The following is a 25,805-nucleotide window of genomic DNA, read 5'->3' as shown; positions in this document are numbered from 1 at the left end:
TCTGAGTAATAAAGAGATTGTTTACTTTGCAGTTTGAATGCAGTATTATGTCTATTAATCTCTTTGATATTTGGACATCTACGTTGTGTGATTATTATAATGCTGCTGTATAAATGAAATGTGACAGAGCTGTTTTTTATTACCCCAACACCCCTCCTCAGACAGATGTTTCTCAACGATTCCCTACAATATTCATTTGTTGACAAGGAGATTTATCAGTCTAAGAATATTTTACATTTGGCTGTCACTGAAGTTTGATTATTAGTTGGCAATGATAAATTAAGTACAGGCCAAAAAAATGATAATAGGTATAGTGTTTTTTGTAAGGCCCATAGCACTGGTGTAAATTTGTAGCTTCTTTTGTTAGTTTTTGTGTGTAGCTCAGCTTTATTCAAAGAAAATCATACGTTATGGATAGGGACAAATTGTCTGAGAGAATGTGTCCCTAAAACTGTTATGTAGACCAGATTTTATAATAAAAAAATTGAAAAGATTATTTTCTTTGTCACTACTTATTTGTAAAATGTTTTTGAAATATTGTGGTTTTAATCAAGCCTTTGAGCTTCACTTAGTGTTTTAGTGTCACTTTTCAGTAGTCATCTAGTTTTTTCAGCTATCATAGCTGGGTACTGGGCAACTCTCAGGACTGAAATTGTGTCCCGATCCCAATAGTTAACCCTATAGATGCTGTGGTCAGTGTGACTGCAGCATCTATAGGGGGAGCAGAGGGAGAAATCTCCCTCTATTCGGCATCAGGGCTCTGTGAAGCATTAACAAGATCCCCATAGTAGGAATGACAACCAGAGGCCTTACTGAGGCCTCCAGTGTCATAACGACGGAGGCCACTAAGACTGATCTGCTGTGCCTGTCAGTGTACTACTGACAGGCATATTAATGCAAATCAGAACTGTGGTTTATTATATACCTGACGATGCAATGCCCAGGTAAATAGATGCCTGTTTTTACAACATGAAAATAAAACTGTCCTGTGTTAACTTGCAATATAAATGACAGCAGTGGGCAGGAAAGAAAGCTAGGCTAGTATGCAAATGGAACAAATTAGGGAGATGCATGATGGGAAATGTAGTTTCTTGGCTAGATCAGCCTCAGCTCAGGAATGGCAGCAGCTAGAAAGACAGGAGACGGTTTAAAATACTCAGAAGGATGTAGTAAGACCGGCTAGCATATAATTTTTAGCTCTTAGGTGGATAACCCCTTCTAGACTAAAGCTGTCAGCATGACTGGTGCAAGCAAAGCAAAATTAATCGGCTTCGCTATTCTCTACTTAAGACCAAAATTACCCCAGTCCTGAAGGGGTTAAGCATGCTTATATATATTCCCATTTCAAAAATAACAGTGCAAACACCAGTGACGATTGCAAATTCTGTTTCTTAATAAATTCTTAATAAAGAAAACCATATGTAAAAGAAGCATTGGGAAATCTCTTTATTCAACATACACTTTCTTCTACTTACACTTGTTAAATTGTGCAGTGGAGCATTGCCAAATGCAATGTGCTATATATATATGTGTGTCTGTGTGTGTATATATATATATATATATATATATATATATATATATATATATATATGATATTTTGGTTTGGATTTGCATCCAAATATAACATATGTACTGTAGAAATAAAATAAATAAAAAATTGCATTTATGAAGAACCATTAGAATTTTAATACTTTTTGTTATAGGAAAACAAATAGGTAATTATTTTGTCTGATGTATTAGAAATTTAGGTCTCAAACATGCACTATTTTCTGTGTAGATGCACAAATGTTGAAATTAGAAAAGTACCATCCATTGATTCAAAATGAAGCCCCATATTTGCAAATGACAGCCGTTTTTAATTATCATGATATCAGGTATATCAGCAGGTTTTTCAGGAGGAGGCAAGTTTGCTAAATGAATGTATTTGCAAAAATATTCAACTTGAAAAGCCCAACAAATATTACTATGCTAGTTGAATGAGAATGCTCCTATATTACCATGTGGCTGGCTAAGCTGTTCTAGCGAATATGTCCAAGACCTGTTAGTGAGCTTACCTGTACTCCCTCCATAAGTCAGTCATTCCACTCTTGGGTGCAATTATGCATAAATGTAAGTGTAATTTCATATCAAACCGATTTTTGTTAAAATTATTGACAACATTAAAAAATGGCGCAGCTGGTGTAAACTGTTTAAAAATAGAACAAACGCCTCGTTACATGTTGCTTTTTGTACTGTGTAAAAACGCCAATTAGCCAAAATAATGGCGCTCCTGCAGCCAGATGTTTAGGTAACTATGTCTAGGACCACACTGTGTCAGTTCTGTGCATAAGCCCTATCAAATCAAAATAGAGCTAGTGAACCAAACATCTGGCACCAGGAGCCAATTGGGTGAAGAATGCTTTAAATGTAGATTCTCATGGCCAGAACTCTATAGGTGCTGGCCAGACTTGGTTGTAGAACTAGAACATGGTCACAGGACCAGAAATTGAGTCTAAAACAAGATGGGCTGAAACATGAATACTAAAGTGGAGCACAACAAGTACCAGCCACGGTGTCCTAAAGGTTAAGGGAAAAGTAGAGTTCAAGCAGGTATGGTCAGAATTAAAGGCCCATGGTGTCACTTAAAGAGTTTGCAAAATTGCTTTCTTTTGCATTTCCCATGACCAACAAAGGTTTATGTGTTGGGAATACCCCTTTAGGGTAGAAACACACATCGGATCTGCAGCTAATTTCACGCTGCAAATTCACAGTGAAATCCGCTGTGGATCCCTTGCTGGTCATTTTCAATGAGAATATATACTCACGGCGGGATTGACATCCCACTGCGAGTATGTAAGTGAAAGCCCCCTTAACCCCCCCCCCCCCCCCCCGCCAGCCAGAGCATACATTGCCTGCTCTGCGCGCCGGCTTGATTTGGGAGTTCCCAGCTTGATGTCCAGACACCAGCAGCCGTGAAGCAAGCCAAAGCATGGAGCAGGTAATGTATGCTCACGACGGTGGTGTGTGTGTGTGTGTGGGGGGGGGGGGGTTAAGGGGGCTATCACTTACATACTTGTAGCGGGATGTCAATCTCGCTGCGAGTATGTATTCTCATTGAAAATGGCCAGCAAGGGATCTGCAGCGGATTTTGCTGCAAATTCACAGCGTTAAATCCGCTGCGCATCCGCTGTGTGTGTTTATTCCCTAAAGGATTAAAATATTTCACTTTATTCTTTAATTTACTCTTAATGTGAAACCAAACCAAAATCAGACCAGAAATGGGCCAAAGACGAACATATTGGAAAAAGTTAAATAATTTATATTGAATCACATCATAAGACGTCATAAATAAACAAAAATAAAGTGGTAGCCTGATGACAACAGAATAGGGGAAAAAACAGTAAGAGGTCAGGAGCAGAATAGCATGTTGCACTTCAGTGTGGTAAAATACTTAATTTTAAACCAAGGCACACAAGAAGTGTGCCTAGTGTAACATACTGAAAAAATAAATCATTGTGCAAAAAACTCATCATATATGAACCCGTTCATTGTAGTCCTCAGTGAGCAGGTGAAAAAGTTACCTGCCAAACCTGGCACGTACATGGTCCTAAACACTTAAAGCCACTCTGTTCCCACAATCTGCCCCCCAAAATTGCCTGTACCTTCGCATAGATGCTTTTAATCCAAGATCTGTCCTGGAGTCTATTTAGCAGATGATGCAGTTATTGACCTAAAAAAAAGCAGCCCTGTGTCAAATTAGTGTGTGCTATGGCAGGGCAGTTTCTAGGTTATTTTGACTATAGGGCGAATCTTAAAAGAAGCGCCTCCCCCCTCCCCCCTCCTTGCGATGTTGGATCTGGTTGTTGGTAGGAAGAAGCAGTGGGTGTATTATGGCACAGAGCAGTATTACCCAACCCTTCAAGAATCATACAGTGACTCACCGGTGACATCTTCTTTGATCTGAGGCGTCACTTTCCTTTCCCTCCCCATCTGGCCCGGACCACCACAGTTATTCTCTTCTGAACCTACCAGACAAACATCTTAGGCTTCACACTTTAACAACAACTTCCTTTCACATTTTTGTGTCATGTGCAGTACAGTCAGAACGTATGTGGGTTGCCCCCTGTATATAGGATCCCCTGCTGTGCCCCATATAGTAATAATGCCCCCTGCTGTGCTCCCATATAGTAATAATGCTCCCTGTGCTCTGTCCCCATAGTAATAATGTCCCCTGCTGTGCTCCCATATAGTAATAATGCCTACTGCTGTCCTCCATATAGTAATACTCCCTGCTGTCCTGCTGTACCCCCATATAGTAATAATACCCCCTGTTGCCCTCCATATAGTAATAATACCCCATGCTTTGCCTCCATATAGTAATGCCTACTGCTGTGCCCTCCATATAGTAATGCCTACTGCTATGCCCTCGATATAGTAATAAAATACCCTGTGCTCTGCCCCCATTGTAATACTGTCCCCAAAGTAATAATGTCCTGTGATCTGTCCCATTGTAATACTGACCTCATTATAATACTGTCCCCCTGTGCTCTGTCCCCATTGTAATACTGTCCCCCTGTTCTTTTTCCCCATTGTAATACTGTCCCCATGGTATTAATGCCCCATGCGATGTCCTTATTGTAATACTGTACCCTGTGCTCTGTCCCCATTGTAATACTGCCCCCCCTGTGCTGGCCCATTGTAATTCTGCCCCCCTGTGCTGTCCCCATTGTAATACTGTCTCCCTGTCCCCATTGTAATACTGTCCTCTTGTGCTGTCCCCATTGTAATACTGCCCCCATTGTAATACTGTCCCCTGTCCTCATTGTAATACTGCCCCCCTGTGCTGTCCCCATTGTAATATTGTCCCCTGTGCTGTCCCCTGCATTGCCCAGCAGAAAAAAAAACATGCTCACCTAATCCTGGCATGGAGCGGGTCCCTCTATTTACGGATCTTCTTTCCTGTCACCGTGGGGAGGGATCCTCCAGCAGTATCAGTGTGCCTGCTGGAAGGAGAGATGTCCAGGCCAGGGGAAGGTGGCCGTGGCCTGGAAAAGTCATGTGTGCTCAGATGAGCTGAGTGCAGGAGCGGAGTCAGTACGGAAGGGATGTGGGGCGGCCTGAGCAGGTGATGTGCAGTGGAGGATGCAGTCGGGATGCGGGCGGCTGGGGGCACTCTGAGCAGGGAAATGGCGACTGTGTCAGCGGCCGGGCCAGGTGTAGGTGTGTGGGGCACACTATCCAACCTCGCTGAGTGAGGTACTGGGGGGGGGCGGCCACTGGCGCCCCCTAGCTGGCGGCGCCCTGTGCTGTCGCACGGCCCGCCCGCCACAAAAAACAGCCCTGTGCTAGGGTGTCTATTCCCAAGGTCTGCACTGACTTTCCGTCCCTCCTCCCCACCCTCTTTACCATTAGGAATGCCCCAGGCAGGATTTCTCCTAATCATCCCTTGCCTGAACACTGCACATGTGCTGGATCGTTAAGGCACCTGTGCAGTGTTCAGACAAGTGAAATCCTGCCTGGGGAATTCCTTATGATGAAGAGGGTGGGGAGGAGGGACAGACAGGAGGTGCAGGCCTAGGGCACGGGTACTCTAGGCCATGCCAATTTGACACAGTGATGCAAGTTTAAAAGTTGTTTTTTTTAGGTCAATAACGGCATCATCTGCCGAACGGACCCCAGGACAGATCGTGGATTAAAATCTGATGGTACAAGCAGTTTTGGGGGAAGGGGGGCAGATTGTAAGTACAGAGTCATTTTAACTAGTAACTATCTGCTTAGCATAGACAACCCAAACCATACCCAGCGTGCATTTCACACAAAATGGATTTTTCGAGAGTTAATTTGTGTGCCTTGGTTTAAAATTAAGCATTTTTTAGTTCTTACCACACTGACGTGCTACATGCTCTTCTGACCCCTTACTGTATTTTTCTTCTTTATCTTGTTGACATCAGGCTACCACCTTTTTATGTAATTTTTTTCTTTGTCTATTTATGACATATGTATTTTATGTGATGTGATTCAAGAAAAAATCTTTTACTTTTTCCTATATGTCCATCTCTGGTCCATTTCTGGACTGGTTTTGATTTGGTTTAGTGTGTTTGGTTTACTGTTACTTATTTTGGGTTACACTATTAATGTGAAGCAAAGGACATTGAGTTGTCCAAAATGTTGCAAACATACAGTAAAACAATACTGTAATACTGACTTTTATTTCTTTAGGTCACTGATATGATGCTTCAGGACAATCAGTACCCTGATTGGGGCAAATCTGCTCGAGCCTTTTGGAGAAGGGGACATATCCGTATAATCCTGTTTTGGTAAGCATATCTTGACTATAAAATCATTAAAAAATATTTTTAGTCTCCTTGGTTAATTTAATCTTATTTGGGTTCCCAAATCTGCAAACATATCTTCTGTCTATTAACAATGTTGTTATCATCATCTTGTTTCTTAGACATTGTAGACTGTAAAGTCCAAAAATATGTATGTCCCCCATGATCATTTCTTAATCTCACATACTAATCTCATATACAGATTTGGCAGATGGATTTATTGATTAGTTATTTCTTTTGTGCATTGTGATAAATTAAAAACTATAATGAAATATATTTGTTCTTCCTAAACTTCTAAAAACTTCACCAAAGCACACAAAAAAGTGTCTTTTGGTTAATTTTTGTATTACTGAATATTGTGTGAGAATGTTCTACATGTTATGTTCCATATATGTATATCAAATAAATATATTAGTGTGGTTCCTTACAAATACAGAAGTTTGACCATTTCCTTTAAATTGTACTACCTGTCATGACGGCCTGCTTTCATCTCTGTCTCCGTGGTGACCCCAACTTTCTGATTAAGGCTATGTTCACACAACAACGGCAGTATAAATATGAAAAAATACGTTGGCCGGGTGTCTATGGGATCCTGGCTGGAGTGTATACACATAGTATACGCTCCGTCCGGGACCCCTAGCTGCGCCGCAAACAACTGACATGTCAGTTTTCTGCGGCTGCTATTCAGTGAATAGAGGCCGTAGGAAACCATGTCAGTGCACACTATGGAGCGAGTGGATCTGGCCGCAAGTGCGCTATGGGGAGTTCTAATGCGGGCGCGCGCTGATGCGCCCGCATCAGAACTCTGCAGCAGGAAAGATCATCTGGCCGATACTGCAGTACCGGCCCGGATGATCTTTGCAGAGACCGGCCACTCCGTGACCCGACTGGGTCACGGAACGGTCGGTTTCTTACATCATGTGAACATAGCCTAATGCTGTAATAGTGTTGTATTTTTAATAAATTATTTGGAACTGAGAGTATTTAATGTGGTTTGAATATCATTTAGTTTACAGCTGAATATATATGCATATAAGGGAGACTTTCTTAGTATGACTGCCATTATGAGACTGGAACGGCCGGTCTCTTACGCCGTGTGAACATGGCCTAACAGAGGATTTCACAGGTGATCCTGAAACGGGCAATTGTGGCAGGTACTCTTTAAAATAGGCTGTATAAAATAAGTAAGTAAAAATTATATTTATATGCATATATATACAGTGTATTAAAGATGAGCAAACCGGGTTCGGGTTCGAGTTGATCCAAACCCGAACATTCAGTATTTGGTTAGCTGGGGCTGCTGAACTTGGATAAAGCTCTAAGGTTGTCTGGAAAACATGGATACAGCCAATGACTATATCCATGATTTCCACATAGCCTTAGGGCTTTATCCAAGTTCAGCAGCCACCGCTAATCAAATGCCGAAAGTTCGGGTTTGGATCGACTCGAGCATGCTCCAGGTTCGCTCATCTCTAATATATATCTTAGCGCGATCTATATATTTTATCTTAGCGCGATCTTTTCTTGGTTTGTTCTCACGATTTGTACACTCAGACCCAGACTGATCAAAACTTTTCACATGTCTCTATGACATGTCAAAGTTTTTCAAAATGACAGTGACATGTTAAGAAAAGACTGGTCTCCTTTTTGAAGTGCTCTATCAATATTCTCTGAATAGAAGTATAGAGGTAGCAAAATCATGTAGAAACTTTTGCTATGTTCTTAGGATTTGAAATGTGAATTTTCTTCCATTTATATGGACTTAGCTTCATTTTACTGTTGCTAGGTTACCCAGCGCATACAATAAATGCTTCAGAAATCCTTCTTTTCCGTTTGTTATGGAAAATTTTCTACCCGGTAATTGGATTTGTAATGAACAAGTATATTATCCCTGTCAATTTCATCTTACTAAGCTGAACCCTTGTGGAATGGCTTACATTGTAGGCACAGTTTTAATGAGTTTTTTTTTGTTTTTCTAAGTGTCCAATTTTTCTTGTTTTGACCAAAACTTACATGCTGTAGACTAAAATTTATTTTGTTATACATGGTTATAAATAGTTTATTATTAATAAATTTGGGATGCTTTGTCGTTTAACCCTTAGGAGACACAGCCAGTTTTCATTTTTGTGCTTTCGTTTTTTCCTCCTCGTGTATATAAGGCCATAGCGTCTGCATTTTTCCACCTAGAGACCCAAATGAGCCCTTATTTTTTGCGCAACTAATTGTACTTTGCTATGGCAGATGTAATTTTTGCCTAAAATGTGCCGGAAAAACAAGAAAAAAATTATATGTGTGGTGAAATTGAAAAAAAAAAAGATTTTTTTTTTATTTGGGGGGGGGGGGGGGAGGGTGGTTTTTACTCTGTTCGCCCTAGGGTAAAACTGACTTGTGATATATGTTCCTTAAGTTGTTACGATTACAACGATATGTAACATGTATAACTTTTATTTGATTTGATGGCTTGTAAAATCTTAAAACCTTTTAAAGAAAATATATGTTCCTTAAAATTGCTCTATTCCCAGGCTTATAGCGCTTTTATCCTTTGGTCTATGGGGCTGTGTAAGGTGTCATTTTTTGCGCCATGATGTGATCTTTCTATCGGTACCTTGAATGCGCATATACGACTTTTTGATCGCTTTTTATTACAATTATTCTGGATTTGATGCGACCAAAAATGCGCAATTTTGCACTTTGGAATTTTTTTACGCTTACGCCGTTTACCGTGTGAGATCAGTAATGTGATAAATTAATAGTTCGGGCGATTACGCATGGGGCAATAGCAAACATGTTTATTTATTTATTTTTATTTATAAAATGGGGAAAGGGGGGTGATTCACACTTTTATTAGGGGAGGGGGCTTTGTGTTATTAAAAATACATTTTTCTTTTACTTTACACATATACTAGAAGCCCCCCTGGGGGACTTCTAGTATATGCACTCTGATCCAGGGCCGGCTCCAGGTTTTTGTGGGCCCTTGGGCGAGAGAGCCTCAGCGGGCCCCTTTGTATAGCACACCTACCGAATAAAGTTTGACAAAATATCGAAAAAAAACGTAATTCAGTAACTCACAGGTGACGTCTTCTTTGATCTGAGGCGATCGCTCTCCGTTTCCTCTCCATCTGGCCCAGACCTCCATGATGATTTCTTCCAGCTACAATTCATCTCTTCGGGACCTGTCAGACAAACATGTTAGGCTCCGCACTTTTCCAGCAACTTCCTTCCCTTTTTCCCACCTATAGGCTCCTATACAGTAGTAACTCCACTGTTTGGTGTCATGTACAGTAAAGTAAGGTGGTTTGTGGGTCCCGTGCTTTGCCCCCCATATAGTAATAATGCCCTCTGTCCCCATAGTAATGCCCCCTGCTCTGCCCCATAGTAATGTCCCCTGCTCCCATAGTAATGTCCCCTGCTCCCCATAGTAATGCCCCCTGCTCTGCCCCATAGTAATGTCCCCTGCTCCCCATAGTAATGTCCCCTGCTCCCCATAGTAATGCCCCCTCCTCTGCCCCATAGTAATGTCCCCTGCTTCCATAGTAATGTCCCCTGCTCCCCATAGTAATGCCCCCTGCTCTGCCCCATAGTAATGCCCCCTGCCACCATAGTAATGTCGCCTGCTCTGCCCCATAGAAATGCCCCCTGATCTCCCTCAGCACAACAAAATAAAAAAATAAAATCATACTCACTAATCCGGGGGACGGGTCCTCTTCTCCCTTGTGTGCACCTTGTGGATCCACCAGCAGGCGTGATGACGTCATCGCTCTGCGCCTGTTGGTGAGATCGGATCCATGCTAGAATAGACTAGAATGGAGGTGCTAGAAGGAGGTCGTCCCCCTGGACTCTGTATTCTAGCTTCTTCACCATACAGCAGGCTAGAATGGAGTTACAATAAGAGACATTACATGAGGTATACCAGGGGGAACTACAACTCCCAGCATGTCCAGACTGTTATTATGGGATATCAGAGGAAATTACAGAAGGAGATATAATAGGACTACAACTCCCAGCGTGTCCAGCCTGTTATTATGGGATATCAAAGGACATTACAGGAGGAGATATGAGGAGAACTATAACTCCCAGCATGGACAGCCTGTTATTATGGGAGATCAGAGGCTATTACAGGAGGAGATATGAGGAGAACTACAACTCCCAGCATGGACAGCCTGTTATTATGGGAGATCAGAGGCCATTACAGGAGGAGATATGAGAGAAGGACTAAAACTCACAGCATACAGAGGGAAGGTTTTAGTGAGCCCCGCCTCCTCATGTCACATGACAATGATCACAGGTCCTTCATCCATATGCAGCCTCTCCCGTTCTCAGCCCCGCCCCCTTATGACGTCACCACAGGTCCTTCCCCAGTGCAGCAAACACGGCAGGTCCTTCCCCAGCCCCTCCAGCCCTCCCCCGGGGGTCGGTGATGCGGCGGGCGTCTGTCTCACTGCTTGGGCAAGTGTCAGGGGCCCCTTGGGCGGCCGTGGGCCCCGGCACTTGCCCGAGTATGCCAGGTGCTGACGCCGGCCCTGCTCTGATCTCTCATAGAGATCCATGCAGTATAGTTATACTGCATGAATCCATGAGATCAGTGTTCTATTGCTTTCCCCGGCCCGAGATGAATGCGGGGATCGCCCCCCCGCAATTGTGCCGCGGGGGGGGGCGATCCCCCCAGTAGACCACCAGGTACGGAGATGAGCAAGTATTTAGAAACAGCTGTCAACTTTCACAGCTGCTTCTAAGTACTTAATTAGCGGGCACGGCGATCGGACCTCGCCCGCTAATAGCCGCAATCCCGGGCTACATGCGCCACCCGGGATCGCGGCAGTTCAGAAGGGGGTCGCCACACGACCCCCCTCTGAACTCCCATAGTGGCACCAGGACGTTCAGTAACGTCCTGGTGCAGCTATGGGTTAAAGGGAACTATCAGCAAGTTAGATGAATCTAACCTGTTGATAGCTCCTGATTGGGCATTGGACACTGAGGATGAAGGTATGTCTTTTACCTTCATCCTCTGCCCCTTTCCCGTGCAGTTTTAATACAGTCATCTGTCCGGTAAAGCTGTTTGGAGCACTGTCCCACCTCCAGAGCGCCAATCTGGCCCACTGTTTAGCACATGGGACACTGAGCGTGAAACAGAAGATTGTAGGCAGAAAAAGACCACTTGGCCCATCTTGCCTGCCCTTTTAGTATTTTCTTTCTTATTATCTTAGGATACATAATGGGTGGATAAGTGCCCTGAGTGCAGTTGTCCCCTCTTCAGTGCACCTAAAAGCCTATTTAACATATTAATTAAAAAGAAGTTTTCACAAAAATGGTGCTGTCATTCCCAGTGTCCCCAGTAGGGATGGTCCGAACCTGGTTCGGATGGGGTTCGTACGATCTCCGATCTCCCTCCGCAATGATTACCGCTGTCTGCCTGCTCCGTGCAGCGGGTGGATCCAGCGGGAGAGACGCCTGGAAAACTGGGATACAGCCATAGCCATAGGCTGTATCCCAGTTTTCCAGGCGTTCCTCCTGCTGTATCCGCCCGCTGCACGGAGCGGGCAGACAGCGGGAATCCGATGCCGAGCGTTCGGGTTTAGCCGAACCCGAACCTCGGCGAGTTCGGACCATCCCTAGTCCCCAGCCCTGAGAGAAGGTAACAGAAGGTTAGAGTTTTCTAACCTGCTATTAGTTTCCCTTTAACCCCTTGCCGCAAAATAACGTTCCAGGAACGTCATGTAAAGCAGGTAGTTCCTGCAAAATGACGTTCCTGGAACGTGATTCTCTCCCTGCCTCCCCCCTCTGCCCCTAACGACGATCAGGCAGCGGGAGGAGGCTGTGTCACACAACGCCAGTATTGGTATCAAATAATGAGTGATAGTAAAATTTAAACATAAATTATCATTAGGTGTAGTAATATAGTTAGTAGCTGTACTACAGAAGCTGTAAACAAAAATTGTGCAAGTATGGTACTAATTAATTTTCTGAATTTGATGCGACCAAAAATGCACAATTTTGCACTTTGGAATTTTTTGGCACTCATTCCGTTTACCATACATGATCAGGAATGTGATAATTTGGGAACAGTTACACAGACATTGTGCTCAAAAACCAATATTCCATGTAAAATAGGTGCACAAACACAACTTCATCTGTTATTTGGAATGCTAAATAAACATCAGTGTCTCTGGCCACAAAAGTAGTATACTATCATCTGTCAGAAAACCTTCATCAGGCGTGCTACCTTATACAAATAGAAAATGTCCATAAAGAGGTAGCAGACTTCATCATCAGACTCCAAGCACTTAATCCATCTCTTTATATGGCACCTGCATAGGCTTTATTATGCGCCTGCCACCTCCCCTAATACATGGCCTCTAATCCAATTAGTATAAATAATGACTAGGTTGTAAGGGATTCCAGTTTTTTTAAGGATATGATACGTTTGATCTGCAAATGTAACACTGGATCAAGTCCTCACTCATATCCAAAAATCCAGCAATGTAGTAGAAAAAGCAAGTACTTAGCTTCAATTGACCAATTGGGGGTTTGAGGGAAGCATGGAGGCTGGTAACCCTTTGGTGTGCCTGTAGTCTGTAGCTGACATGCTGCTGATTTAGTTATTCTGCATGCACTGTGGTGGGGCTGGAGTTTGGGATGGAGAACAGCCTTAGCCCGATGTAATGGTGGGGACTTTCAAGGATTTGTTTGAAGGTCATAGTCCAAGTAACAACTGCATTGCAATCCTGCACCTTGTCCATCTATAGTCTCTAGTAAAAAGCATGATGTATACAGTATATAGTCATGCGATTGCAGTATTATGGTCATTTGATGCTACTTGAGATCACAAAGGAAACCAGTGCTGTGAGCACTGACAGAAGTTTAAATTGTAGGGCACAGGGGGGTCCCAATCACTTTCCCTGACAGGCTGAGATATTATACTTATCTCTGTCCAGTGTATCCTCAGGCAGACTCTATGTGCAGATTGCCAATAGTACTGATTAATGCTATGCAGTGGCAAAGCATTTATCAGTATATGCAATCTAATGATTGCATATAGAAGTCCCCAAGGGGTACTTATAAAGTGTAAAAAAAATTATGTATAACAATATTGTTCCTGCACAGTGAACAGTGTAAACGAAAAGAGGAAAAAAAATCACCAGGATTGCTGATTTTTTAAAATTAAATGAATAACCTTTTGTAAGGAAGGGGTTAAAAAACCACTCTGCTGCACCCTGCTTCTAAAAAAATACCAACCTGTTCCCAAATTGCTCTTGGTTTTGTTGGTATTATTGTAGTCAGAATCAATTTGAGTAAAATTGTCTGTTGCCTCTCAGTACCAGGTGCCTCTCAAGCGGCCAAATCAAAAATACCAAAAACCTTTTCATATTGATTTTCATATTCTTAGTTTCTATTCCTGACACCTATTTATAAACAGATTAAATTTTTTTGTTTTATTATATTTTTCTACATTACATTGGCTATGAGTTTATTAGAAGGTTTCACTGCATGCAAGATTGCTGAAATGTAAAAGTGTTAACAGTTTTCTCTTTTATCAGCTCAGTAAAGCAGTTAAAAACACTTCAAACCTAAATTGAAGCTTGATTGGTAATGGAGACCATAGGTCAGGAAACCATCAAGAATTACATTATTGTATATTCTATTTGGTGTCAACGGAAATTCCATTAGTTGCTAGAGTAGCATGAGCATACTGAAAGACAAGCTAAAATTAAATGGAAGCAAGGTTAAAGATACCGCATGACTTTGTTTCTATCCCCCTCACTAACTTTTAAGTAGTCGTTTATATGCGGAAATTATTATACAAATATGATGGTAAAAATATTAGGCTAAACATTTTCATGAATGTAATAATTGTCTTTATTTCTATTGAAAGTTTAAAGGAGAATTGCGGGCTAGGGTGATTTTTGGCAGAGTGCTGGGGATGGGGAGGATGAAAAAAGTAACATGCTCTCACCTCCCCTGTGAAGGCTGGCCTTCCGCAGCTGCAGTCCTGGTTCTGAGTGGGGACCTGTGACATGTTTTGTCAAGCCCTCTTAGTCAGTTAGCGGTCGAGATGGGACACTGCAATGCCGCCGACTGGCTGAGCAGGCCTGGCACGTCACACCCCAGAACCCCTCTCTTACCAGGAAGAGACCAGGGAGCACCATAGCTGCAGGATATCAGCATCAGCGCTGGATTGGGGGAGGTGAGAGCATGTAACTTCTTTCATTCTCCCCCTCCCTTGCACTCTGCTGAAAATCACCCCAGACTTTTACTGGGAGAAAAGAATATAATGCATTAAAGGGGTTATCAAAAGATTAAAATGTATTCTCTATCCACAGGATAACTGAATAGTGAGGGGACAAGCAGTGGAACCCCCAATGATTACGAGAATGGAAACCATTCTCCCTAAATGAATGGAGCAGCAGCGAGCATACTCGACTGCCACTCTAATTAGTCTCTACAGGACTTCCAGACTTTGCCAAGCTCAGAACTCAGCTATGTTTCTAGGTCCCATAGATTGTCAATCCAGCAGCAGCCAAACATTGCATAACGCTGCACCATTTACTCTGGGAACAAGGAACCCCCGCAGATTAGGTAGATAATGTTTAATGTTGGGTTGACCCCTCTAACTGGAAACAAATCTGAGAACGATAATTTACTAAACCTATTGGTCCAGATTGATCAAAGTGTATAAAATAGAAAGTGGTGTAGCAACCAATCACAGCTCAGCTTTTAGCTCTGGTAAAATACAAGCTGAGCTGTGATTGGTTGCTGTGCAGTTTACACCAGTTTCTCTATAACACACTTAGATTATTCTTTGTCTGTGTGGCTATGTTCACACAATGTTTTTTCAGCTCAGTTTAAAATGACGTCCGTTATTTTTAGTCTTAAATAACGGACATTATTTAGCAATGACTGGTGTTTGTACATTATTGGCCGCTTTTTTTTTTTTGACGTTGTGTGAACATAGCCTATTTCTTTTCCCTTGTTGTGAACTCATTGTCACCCTTGTATGGCCATAATACAAATTGCACATTTATTATTGTTTTTGCACCATTATTTTGGGTAATTTTGGTGTTTTTACGCTTGTCGACATTTTTAAAGTAGCAATTATCTAGGCATTACTATTTTTGAGCAATTTTTGCCCGCTGTGCCATTTTTGAAACTTTTTGCTTGGAGGGGGCATGGTTTAAGTTAGGTACTTTTAGCCAGATTTATCATGTGTAATTTCTCTTTTTTTGTGCAAAACAAATTGTGAAGTAGTACTGCAGTCAGACCCGTCGTAGTTTTTACGCCAAGTTGTTAGCCAAAAAAGCGCAAAAAATTGCATGAGATTAATCACTAAACATGAAAGTGCAAAATTCCTTGTGTAAATGATAAAATTGAGTCATTTTTAACAGTGTGTGAACATAGGCTTTGGCTAGATTCACACTCGACGGATGCTCAGCAGATTTCATGACGTGAGGTTGCAGCAAAATCTGCTGCGGATCCCAAACTGTCATTTTCAATGAGATTACATACTTGCAGCTGGATTGTCATCCTGCTGCAAGTATGTAAATGTTGGTCCCCTTAACCAGCCGCAGCCCGGAGTATTCTTTACCCGGTCCACGATCCGGCTGCATCTGAAGCTCACAGGTCCCATACATCCTGCCCAGCCAATTAGTGACTGCGGTGGGGCCATGCACTGATTGGCTGAGCGGGACCTACGGGGACCTGGAGCCTAAGATGCAGCTGGAGCGTGGACCAGGTAAAGTATACTCAGGGCTGCGGCAGGTTGAGGGGACTGTCAGTTACATACTTGCAGCAGGATGACAATCCCACTGCGAGTATGTAATCTCATTGAAAATTACAGTTTCGGATCCGCAGCGGATTCCATGATGCGAGTTCGTAGAGAAGTCTGCTGTGGATCCGAAACTGTAGATTTTAAGGAGATTACATTCTCGCAGCGGGATTGTCATCCGTCGTGTGTGAATCTAGCCTATCGGTGTTTTCAATCCACTCCTGGTTTTGGTTGAAAAATACTGACCAAAATACTGAGCAAACATACTGTGTGGGAACATAGCCTAAGGCCATGAGCAGACTACCTAAGACATCCGTGCGCGCCCGCATCAGAACTCCCCACAGCACACTATGGAGCAAGCGGCTGGAGCTGCTCGCTCCATAGTGTGCACTGACAGGGTTTTCTGCGGCCACTATTCACTGAATAGCAGCCACAGAAAACTGACATGTCAGTTTTCTACGGCGCCGCAAGGGATCCCGGCAAGAGCGTATACTATGTGTATACGCTCCGGCCGGGATTCCATAGTAAACAAGGAAACGTATATATTTTTGTAAAAAGTACGGCCGTTGTTGCCATTTGCAACAATGGCTGTATTTTTACAAAAATATATGTTGTGGGAACATAGCCTAACACTGTAATACCACTGCTAATGGGGGAAATTAACCAGACCCACCATCGGGGCAACAAACATGATAATATAGTTTTGCTCTTGAAAAGACTGAGAAAGGGTGTGTCCATTATTGCATGCCCCCCACACAGTTACACTTTGAGCTACAGTGTACTTGTCTGAACATACCGTATAAGTACAGTATCTACTCATACAACATACTATTTTTCAAAAGAACGTCCATTGTTTTCCATTAAAACAACAACCATTCTTTTCATACTGCAATGATATGCATTGAAGTCAATAGAACAACGAACATTGTTTTCACACAAGGGGTGACATAAAACTTGTGGCAGGGCGTACGTCAAGGGAGAAGGTGCAGATTTGCCCCTTCTCCCTGGGGTACACCTGCCGTATGCCTTGCTTGCCCAATTGACTCCTTCAGCTCCTCATTTATCATGATTTATGCCTGCTTACAGGCATAAATCATGATACCAAATCTACACCTGCTGCATGTGCCTCTTAGTGAATTCGGCCAGGGAAAAGGATTCGGGGACTAATTTAAGACTGGCATATGAGTGCACTGGTCTTGATAAATCCCAATGTGTTGAACAACGGCCATTGTTTTGAATGCCAAACAACAGCCATTGTTCCATTGACTTCAATACATACCATTAAAGTATGAAAAGAAAAGCTGTTGTTTTAATGGAAAAATAGTATGTTGTGTAAACATAACCATACAATGTAATAACTTATAACCTAAATGCTAATAAGTGCTGTCATTTCTATTTAACAATGTTGAAAACATTTTTTTAATAACTTTTCTAGAGTATTGATTAAAATTTCCTCATGTTTGCAAACACCAATGAAAACAGTTTTTTTTCTTTTTGCATGTACGCTATTGATTGGGAAGAAGATTCTATGTTTTTCCCCTATTCTATGACCTTAATCTTATTAAAACATTAATTTAAGAGCAATATAGCAGTATAAAAAATATCTTGGACCTTGCGGTAATGGCTGACATAAAAAAATGAATTCATGTTCAGTTTGCACTTCCTTCAAAATCACATTGAACGCTCCTTTCCTAATTGGCATCTGGATGGATGTTTGCATATACCTTTTCCTGCTTTCCATCTCCTTTGTGTCTTATAATGTGAACATACAGTACAGTATACTGAGGATAAACCACCTATCATATCACATCCTATAAGTAATAAAAATGTCACTTCATGTATTGGCAAATACCAGTGGTACATGTTACTGCGAAAATCTATTTTTTTCATGATTATGTCTCATCCTTTCCATTGATTTCCATCACTCTGAGCAAACTGCCTGTGTTATGTAATAAAGCAAAGAAATGACACTCTTGGTCTGTTGTGGTCTATAAAGGAATTTTACCAGAGCACAATACAACCAGTGTTTATGTTATATAACAGTAGACGTCATGTCATTGCAATGCTTTGTATTATGCTTTCTTTAAAGATCCCATCTTCCCTTTAGAGTTCTGACTAATAAAGCTCTTCTCTTTTTTCCCTTGATTCTGAAGAGTAATATAACCATGGTAAGCTCAGCAGGAGCTTATTTGGGAACGTACCTGCATGAGGAAAATTGCTCTACCAAAAGCCATGTGGGTTTTTTTTTCCTCTTAAAATTGCATGTCAGTGTCCTTTTGTTATGCAACTTTTCCTGTGGCAGGGTTTCTTATCTCTTTTTCCATGATGAGATAAATCAAGTATAATGAAACCTTTTGAAGATATAAATCCGTAAAACACATATTTCTGTTTGCCATTGAGGACGTTAAATAATTATGATGTGTCTTAAAGGGCGTTTTGGCTGCAGTTATAGATCTCTTTCATCTGTTAAATTATGCTGTATATAGATAATGGCAGCAGTTACAGTGACTACACCTAACACGATAATATGTTGTTTCCACTGAAGATCAGTCCGTCCTCTGTTGGGCTATGTTCACACAACGTCAAAAATATTGAAAAGGTGTCCGATTTTCATATTTAAAAAAACGTCCATTTTTGCCGAGATTTAACTGACTGCATTGGCAATGCAATGGAGTCAATGGGAAGACGGACATCCAATGCACACAATGCATTTAAAAAATGGACGTTTTTGCCGCGGACGTCAAAATAATGAACATGAACATTATTTTTCGGACGTCTTTTGCAAACAGTGGACATTTTTTATTTGTAGTTCATACACAGTTTTCCTTTTGTCACTGTTCTGTCTCCGTTTTTGCTATTAAATTCAATGGACTTTTCAATTAAGCCCCATCCAACGGCTGATTAGTAACCAAACTAGAATAATATACAAACACCCGTCAGTGCAAGGGGAGGTTAGGCAACTAAATAACGTCCGTTATTTTAGACACAAAAATACCTAAATTGTCAAACTTTACAAGGTAAACTATATTAGTTGCAATCAGAATACCCCATTAAGTTATCAAGGATATGTATAGGGTGATTATTTGTAGTTACTAATTCAGTTGATTTGATTGCAAGAAATATTTATAGTAAATAAATCTAGTCTTACTGACTCCCCCCCCCCCCCCCCCCTCCCATGACGTGGCAATAATGACAGCCGATATAGTATAATTTTAAAATAGTATAAATGTAAATGCTCTATTACCCAGTAATTCATGCAGTATGCTGTGTTTTTGTCTGATTTTCCTAACACAGAAATATCTCCTTGGCTCTCCTGTATGCCTGAATGACAGTTGCTATATTTATCCTCTTACAGGCATACAAAACAATCAGTGGATTGCCTCTGTGCTAGAGTCTATCAAGATGTTCAGAATATTCACTTTGTTTCTCACAATGAAGTGAAATCATTTCACCGAGGGGATATACACATAAATTTACTAAACCTATCGTTCCACTAAGAGCTCCATTTGGACCTTGTAAGTCAAAGGTAGTTTAATATTTAAACCATGAATTGCCAAGATCATAGCTTTTATGCAAATGCAACTGACAGGACATTTTTCATCACTCTTAAGATTCATTTAGTCAGATACACAATTTATTTGCCAAACTAGTTTAAGAAGTCATGTATATGACAGCTCTGGATATTAATATATTCCATTTGAAGCACATAAATAAGAAGGTGATGATGGGATATTCCTTCATTCCTTTCTTATCTTCTATTTTTTCTTTGTTCCTTCCTTCCCCCTCCTCCTATTTTAGAAAGGTATTGATGAAAAGCCCAAACATTCACATCATTTTCTGCATGTTCAAAGTGAAGTTTTATCTTTGGTGCTCGCTGCATAAATAGCACATTTCAATATAATAATCAAAATGTAACCACTGTCTTTACAAGCATATCTTATCCCAAAGTAGAAAGGTCCTGTATGAGTATGCACTACAAATTTACAGTAATAGGGAAGCACTTTGTTATCTCTGCAATCTGCTCATCAGCCTGCTTCCATTTAAAGAGGACCTGTCACCCCCCGCGCTGGGGTGACAGGCTCTCGACCCCCAGCTAGATCCCCTTATAGTTACCGCATGTCGCCGAGTCTCGCTGCCGGAGCCGGTCCCGGGACGGAGATATCCCGGTGAGAAGCCGGCGCGCGTGCTGTGGAGATGGGTCCAGCGTCCATAGAGAATGAATGGAGCCGGACTCATCTCTGCTGCGCGTGCACGGCTCCATTCATTCTCTATGGACGCCGGACCCATCTCCACAACGCGCGTGCCGGCTTTTCACCGAGATATCTCTGTCCCGGGACCGGCTGCGGCAGCAGGACTCGGCGACATGCGGTAACTATAATGGGATCTAGCCGGGGGTCGGGAGCCTGTCACCCCGGCGCGGGGGATGACAGGTCTCCTTTAACTGACTGCCACTCCATGCCGTTTCCCAGGACTGGCTCCAGCTTTTCCAAGCAACTGGTGAGGAGTAGTCCAGAGTGGCAGTCAGTTAAATGGCAGCAGGCTGATGAGTGGATTACAGAGATAACAAAGTGCTTCCCCATTACTGTTATTTCGCTCATCTCTAATGGCAACTTCTATGCTCTTTTTGCATTGCAGGCATGCATCATAAAGAGGTGATGATAAATGTATTAAAAGTTTTTGCATGAAGTGCACTCAGAATATATAGGTTGCCAAAGACAGCAGGCTCTTTGTTGCTGATGACTCTTGTATAGCAAGATTAGGGAATATAAAGGGACTCTGTCAGCACTTGGACCCGACTTGAGGTGCTGACATTGTGCATTAAGTTTGCTTCCCAATTTCATATCTTCCACTGTAATAAAGAGTCAAAGTGGAGTCATGGTGAAATGCTGGTGCCGCACTCTGACACGTCCCACCACTCCTTCCTCTTCCCCTTTCTCAATGAATATTCTAAGCCAGATGGCCTCTTCCATGCTCACCTCACGTTCTGACAGTTCGTAAATGTGCCATGGATGTCACAGGCCACATGCATCCTCTCTGCACTGTTTGCACAGGTGCCGTAGACCAGCAGGTGCGCGCCAATCAGCGTCAAAGTTCATTGTTGACATCGCGACCACTGCATACCAACGGATACGCACATGTGCAAAAGCCAATGCCCACAGTCAGGACACTTAGGGCCACATGTATCATCCGGCGAACGGATGATTTTCGGCGGAAAGTGCCGATTTGCGTATTTTTTTATAAGCAAATGGCCGATTTGCGAATAAAATATTCGGCACTTTCCGCCGAGTACACCAGGGGGCGGAAAAGGGGCGGAAAGTGGGCGGAACGGAGGGCGCGGACTCAGAGTCCGCGCGATTTACCATCCGTTCCGCCAAAATGTACGCCGAAAACCTACTCCAGTCCTCAGCTGGCGTAGGTTTTCGGCGGTGCGCAACGGCGCGCACAGGATTTATGTAGAGGCGGTCCGCCTCTACATAAATCTCTGTAGCGCCAGAGCTGCGGGGGCATTTTTACGTCCGGCGTTAAAAACGCCGGACTTAATAAATGCCTCCCTTAGTGTGAGTGCACTGCTACCACTGTGCAAACAACAAAGAGAAGAGTGTGCACAGTCCTTGTCAGCTTGGTTGCATGCGTGAACATGGAGGCTGGCATAAGTGTGCAGGAGGCAATCCGGCACGGAATATTTATAGAGAAAGGGGAGGAGAAAGGAGTGGTGTGGCATGCCAGAGTGCAGCACCAGTGTTTTACCATGACTCCTGTTTGACTTGATTATAGTGGAAGATATAAAATTGAGCATCATCCCCTCCCTGCAGAGCTAAGGCAAAGGTACCCTTTTGACTAATAAACTGTCATTTAATGCACACTGTCAGCACCTGGGGTCAGATTCCCCTTAAAGGGCAACTCCAGTGAAAAAAATATTCTGGTGTCACAAAGTGCCAGAGATTTGTATTTTACTTCTTTTTAAAAATCGTCTGCTGCATGTCCTACATATCTATGTCTATGACCTACAGCTGCTGATAAGTATTAGAAGACTTAAGATTTTTTAAGAGAAGTAAATTACAAATCTCTGGCACCAGTAAATAAAATAAAATAAAAATTCCACTGGAGTTGCCCTTATCAATTGCACATGCTTACACAAATTCCATTTCTGATGAAAATCATTATCCTAATGTTTCACTATTTGCTTAAATCATTCGAGGACAGATTAGAATGTACTCTCGTATGTATATATGTACATGCATAATAGCTATCTATTTCCTACCACAAATTGCATTGTATGTTTTTCTAGGCTTTGCTCGATAAGGGTCATGTACTATTTGCAATGTTGTGCTCCTAAATTTAGCAGAATCAGAAGAGGTTCTGATTAGTATTCTGTAGACACTTCCAATGTTCCTCCAGCCTTAAAGGGGTAGTGCGGCGGTAAAGAATTATTGACAGAATAACACACATTACAAAGTTATATAACTTTGTAATGTATGTTATGGCTGTGAATGGCCCCCTTCCCCGTGTCCCACCACCCAAACCCGTGTACCCGGAAGTGTGGTGCGCTATACATACCTGTCACGTGCCGACTCGTCTCCGATCTTCAGTCTGCGATGTCGTCTTCGGACGGCCGGGCCGAATCCCTCCGAGCGTCCTGAGTGCCGGCCGCCCTCTTCAGCGTCATCGGCTGCTCAGCCGTAATTGGCTGAGCATAACTGTGCTAAGCCAATCGCGGCTGAGCATCTGATGACGCTGAAGAGGGCGGCCGGCACTCAGGACGCTCGGAGGGATCTGAAGACGACATCGCAGACTGAAGATCGGAGACGAGTCGGCACGTGACAGGTATGTATAGCGCACCACACTTCCGGGTACACGGGTGGGGGTGGTGGGACACGGGGAAGGGGGCCATTCACAGACATAACATACATTACAAAGTTGTATAACTTTGTAATGTGTGTTATTCTGTCAATAATTCTTTACCGCCGCACTACCCCTTTAAGATGTTAACTCATCTGCTTCTCCATTAGGCATGTGAACTAGCAGCTTGTGTTTCAAGAAGATGGTAGTACCAGGCAAGATAGCCTCTTTGATAATAAGTGTGCAAACAGTCTTCCTTACAGACACTCTCTGCAGCTCTGCACTGTATAATGTGATCCCTTAGGGAGAAGGTTCTGTCTCATAGTCATCATGGTTTTTCAGTTCAGAGATTCTCAACAGTTACAGAGAGTTCAAAAGTCAGGTATTGGGGGACAAAGTCATCTGATAAGTGAAGAAAGAGGCACTTTTATTTACATTTATGTTTTCTATTCAACCAAAGCCATGGCTTAGATGGATGAGACAGGGTTAAAGAGAAAGGTGTGACCTAAAATACAACAATGTGTAAAAAATAGGGAAACAATAGGCAGAAAGTTATACAATAAATAGGTGGTAAAAAGTTGTCTAGTAAGATGCATGAAAGATGCATATAGAGTGAGCTACTGCAATACATTTTTTGTGTCTATTAATAAAATCTTTTGAATTCATTATCAGCCACACATCACCTGTTAAGACAGGGCAATGTGTAGCCAAAAATGACCATTTAAGTGGATGCACACAAAAGATCAAATTACCATGGCACAGAGTTACTAGATGGTAACAGCAGTGGGCAAGCTGTTCTTTTACATGGGCACTTGTCATGGTGGCAAGGAGTGGTGATACCCACCCCCAGACACATTGGCACTGGACGTTGTAAGGGTATAGGTGTGGTGCAGGTGAGGAATAGGTAGTCAGGGACCTAAACAAACAACATCTTTACTTAAGATCCTTAGTACAATACAATGAATGAAATGAGTACCAAAGATCATCACAATAATTAGAATGTAATAATGTCCTTTCCCAGGATGGACAAAAAAGAGAGCTTTGGTTCAGGGGCTTTAAGTGATGAGGTGGCAGGTAGTAGGTAAGTAGTAGGTAGAATGAAAGTGTTGCTTGAGACCAGATAGGTGCAGGGGCTGTCTTGGGGTCTTACCTAATAGTACAGTACTCTGCCAGGATGGTTTTAGAGTGTTTGGTGTAGAAAATAAATCTTATACTCACACTTAAGATAATTAGAAAGATATAGACTGCAAGTGTCAGGTTTGGTAGCACAAGTCCCAGCGTTACACACCTGGGCGAAGCTAACCCCTCAAAAGTTCCTGAGTAGTTCGAGTAGTTTCCTAAGGAATCCTTCAGCTTATGCTATTTGTTCCACTGTAAATCAATCCTGGTAGGTTGATTGTCCTGAAGAGTAGAATATCCAAGGTGTAGGTAAGGTAACCAGGTACAGTTACCCCACCTTTGGGTTTAACATTCCATACTAGTTACTGATAGTCTTTTACGGAATTTGTGATCTGTGGCTCCTGGCAAAGGCTCTTGCCCTCAGGCCAGGCCTGGGTATGAGCTTCAGCAGGAACTCTTATATTCAGTCTGTCTATCTCCTTCACCATATACCAAACAAAAGAGGCCCTGTTTATGAGATTCCCTGGTCTCCACCTTTGCAGCGCTTACTTCTGGTCCCATCTCTGAAGTGACAGGCCACTCAGCCAGTGACTGGCCAAGACAGAACAACAACGTGGCTAGTGATTGGCTGAGAAGCCTGTCACTTCAAAGACGGGACCATAAGTGAGAGCTGCAGCTGCAGAGACTAGCGAATCCCACAGACAAGGCTGGAGGACACCAGGGGAATGTGACCAGATTAGTAATAGCTTTATTATTTTACACCAAAGCAAGGGCTGCATGGACATCGCTAAAGATGCGCGATATTCAAGTCATGTAGTAGGCTCTGTAAGCAAGCACTGATCTAGCCGTCTGATGCTTGCTTATCAAGAATATAGGGCTGTGCAATACGGCCCTTAGCCCTCCCCACTCTTGGGGGCATCGCCTCAGGGGATTAGTGCTCAAAGTGCCAAGGGCAACATGAACTCCAAATACATGCCTGCATGGGCACTGTATCTGACCATATTGGTCTGTGTAGAGCTGGGATTATTACTACATGGGCACTTACGGGCCATTATATTGTGTGTTGACACTTAAGGGGGTTATGCAGAGAACAGAGTGCACCCCAGATTATTCGTTGTGGTCCCACACTGTTGATTTTGCACTATAGGGGCAGTAGTATACCAGTGGTAGTAAACTGCAATGGTACATCTGCCAGTCACAACAGTTACAAGTTTAAATGCAACTCTTTTTGGTTATAACCTCAACTATGTTGAGAGAAGTCCAACGACTATGTTTTATCCTCATTGCCATTTCTAATGTCCCTTCATTTGTAACTTATTAATACAAAAATACAACCTTAGGCTATGTTCACACTACGAAAAACTATGGCCGTAGTTCTCACCGCAGAACTACGGCCATAGTTTTGCGGGGTGGGACATAGCTTTATTTTTAATGGGATCCCGGACGGAGCGTACACACATCATATGCGCTCCGGCCGGGATCCCGTGCGGCGCCGGAAAAAACTAACATGTCAGAAAGACCTGTCAGTTCACACAGTGAAGCAAGAGGCTCCGGCTGATGCGCCCACATCAGAGCTCCGCGGCCGGAAAGACCACCCGGCCGGTACTTAAGTGGGATGATCCGGGCTAAGACCGGGCGTTCTGTGACCCGGCCGGGGTCACGGAACGGCCGGTTGTTCACGTAGTGTGAACATAGCCTTAAAAGCTAAAGATCAAGAATCTCCATTGGTTTCTTACTGTCTTGGTAAAAAATAAATACAAGTTTAAAAAAAACAT

General features: G+C 42.7%; 1 protein-coding gene across 2 annotated transcripts in view; it reads left to right on the top strand.

Annotated features, from left to right (window-relative positions):
• The window catches only part of TMEM117 (transmembrane protein 117), a 195,296-nt gene that overhangs the window by 126,762 nt on the left and 42,729 nt on the right, over positions 1-25,805 (top strand). For both annotated transcript variants that reach the window (XM_069955998.1, XM_069956002.1), the window contains exon 5: positions 6,199-6,296. In XM_069955998.1, the coding sequence (XP_069812099.1) occupies positions 6,199-6,296 (98 nt within the window). The remainder of the gene's footprint in view (positions 1-6,198; positions 6,297-25,805) is intronic.

The sequence above is a fragment of the Dendropsophus ebraccatus genome, chromosome 1 (assembly GCF_027789765.1).
Source record: "Dendropsophus ebraccatus isolate aDenEbr1 chromosome 1, aDenEbr1.pat, whole genome shotgun sequence".
NCBI lineage: Eukaryota > Metazoa > Chordata > Amphibia > Anura > Hylidae > Dendropsophus > Dendropsophus ebraccatus.
Note: the sequence above shows the minus strand (reverse complement) of the source record. Positions and strands in the feature narration are given on the sequence as shown.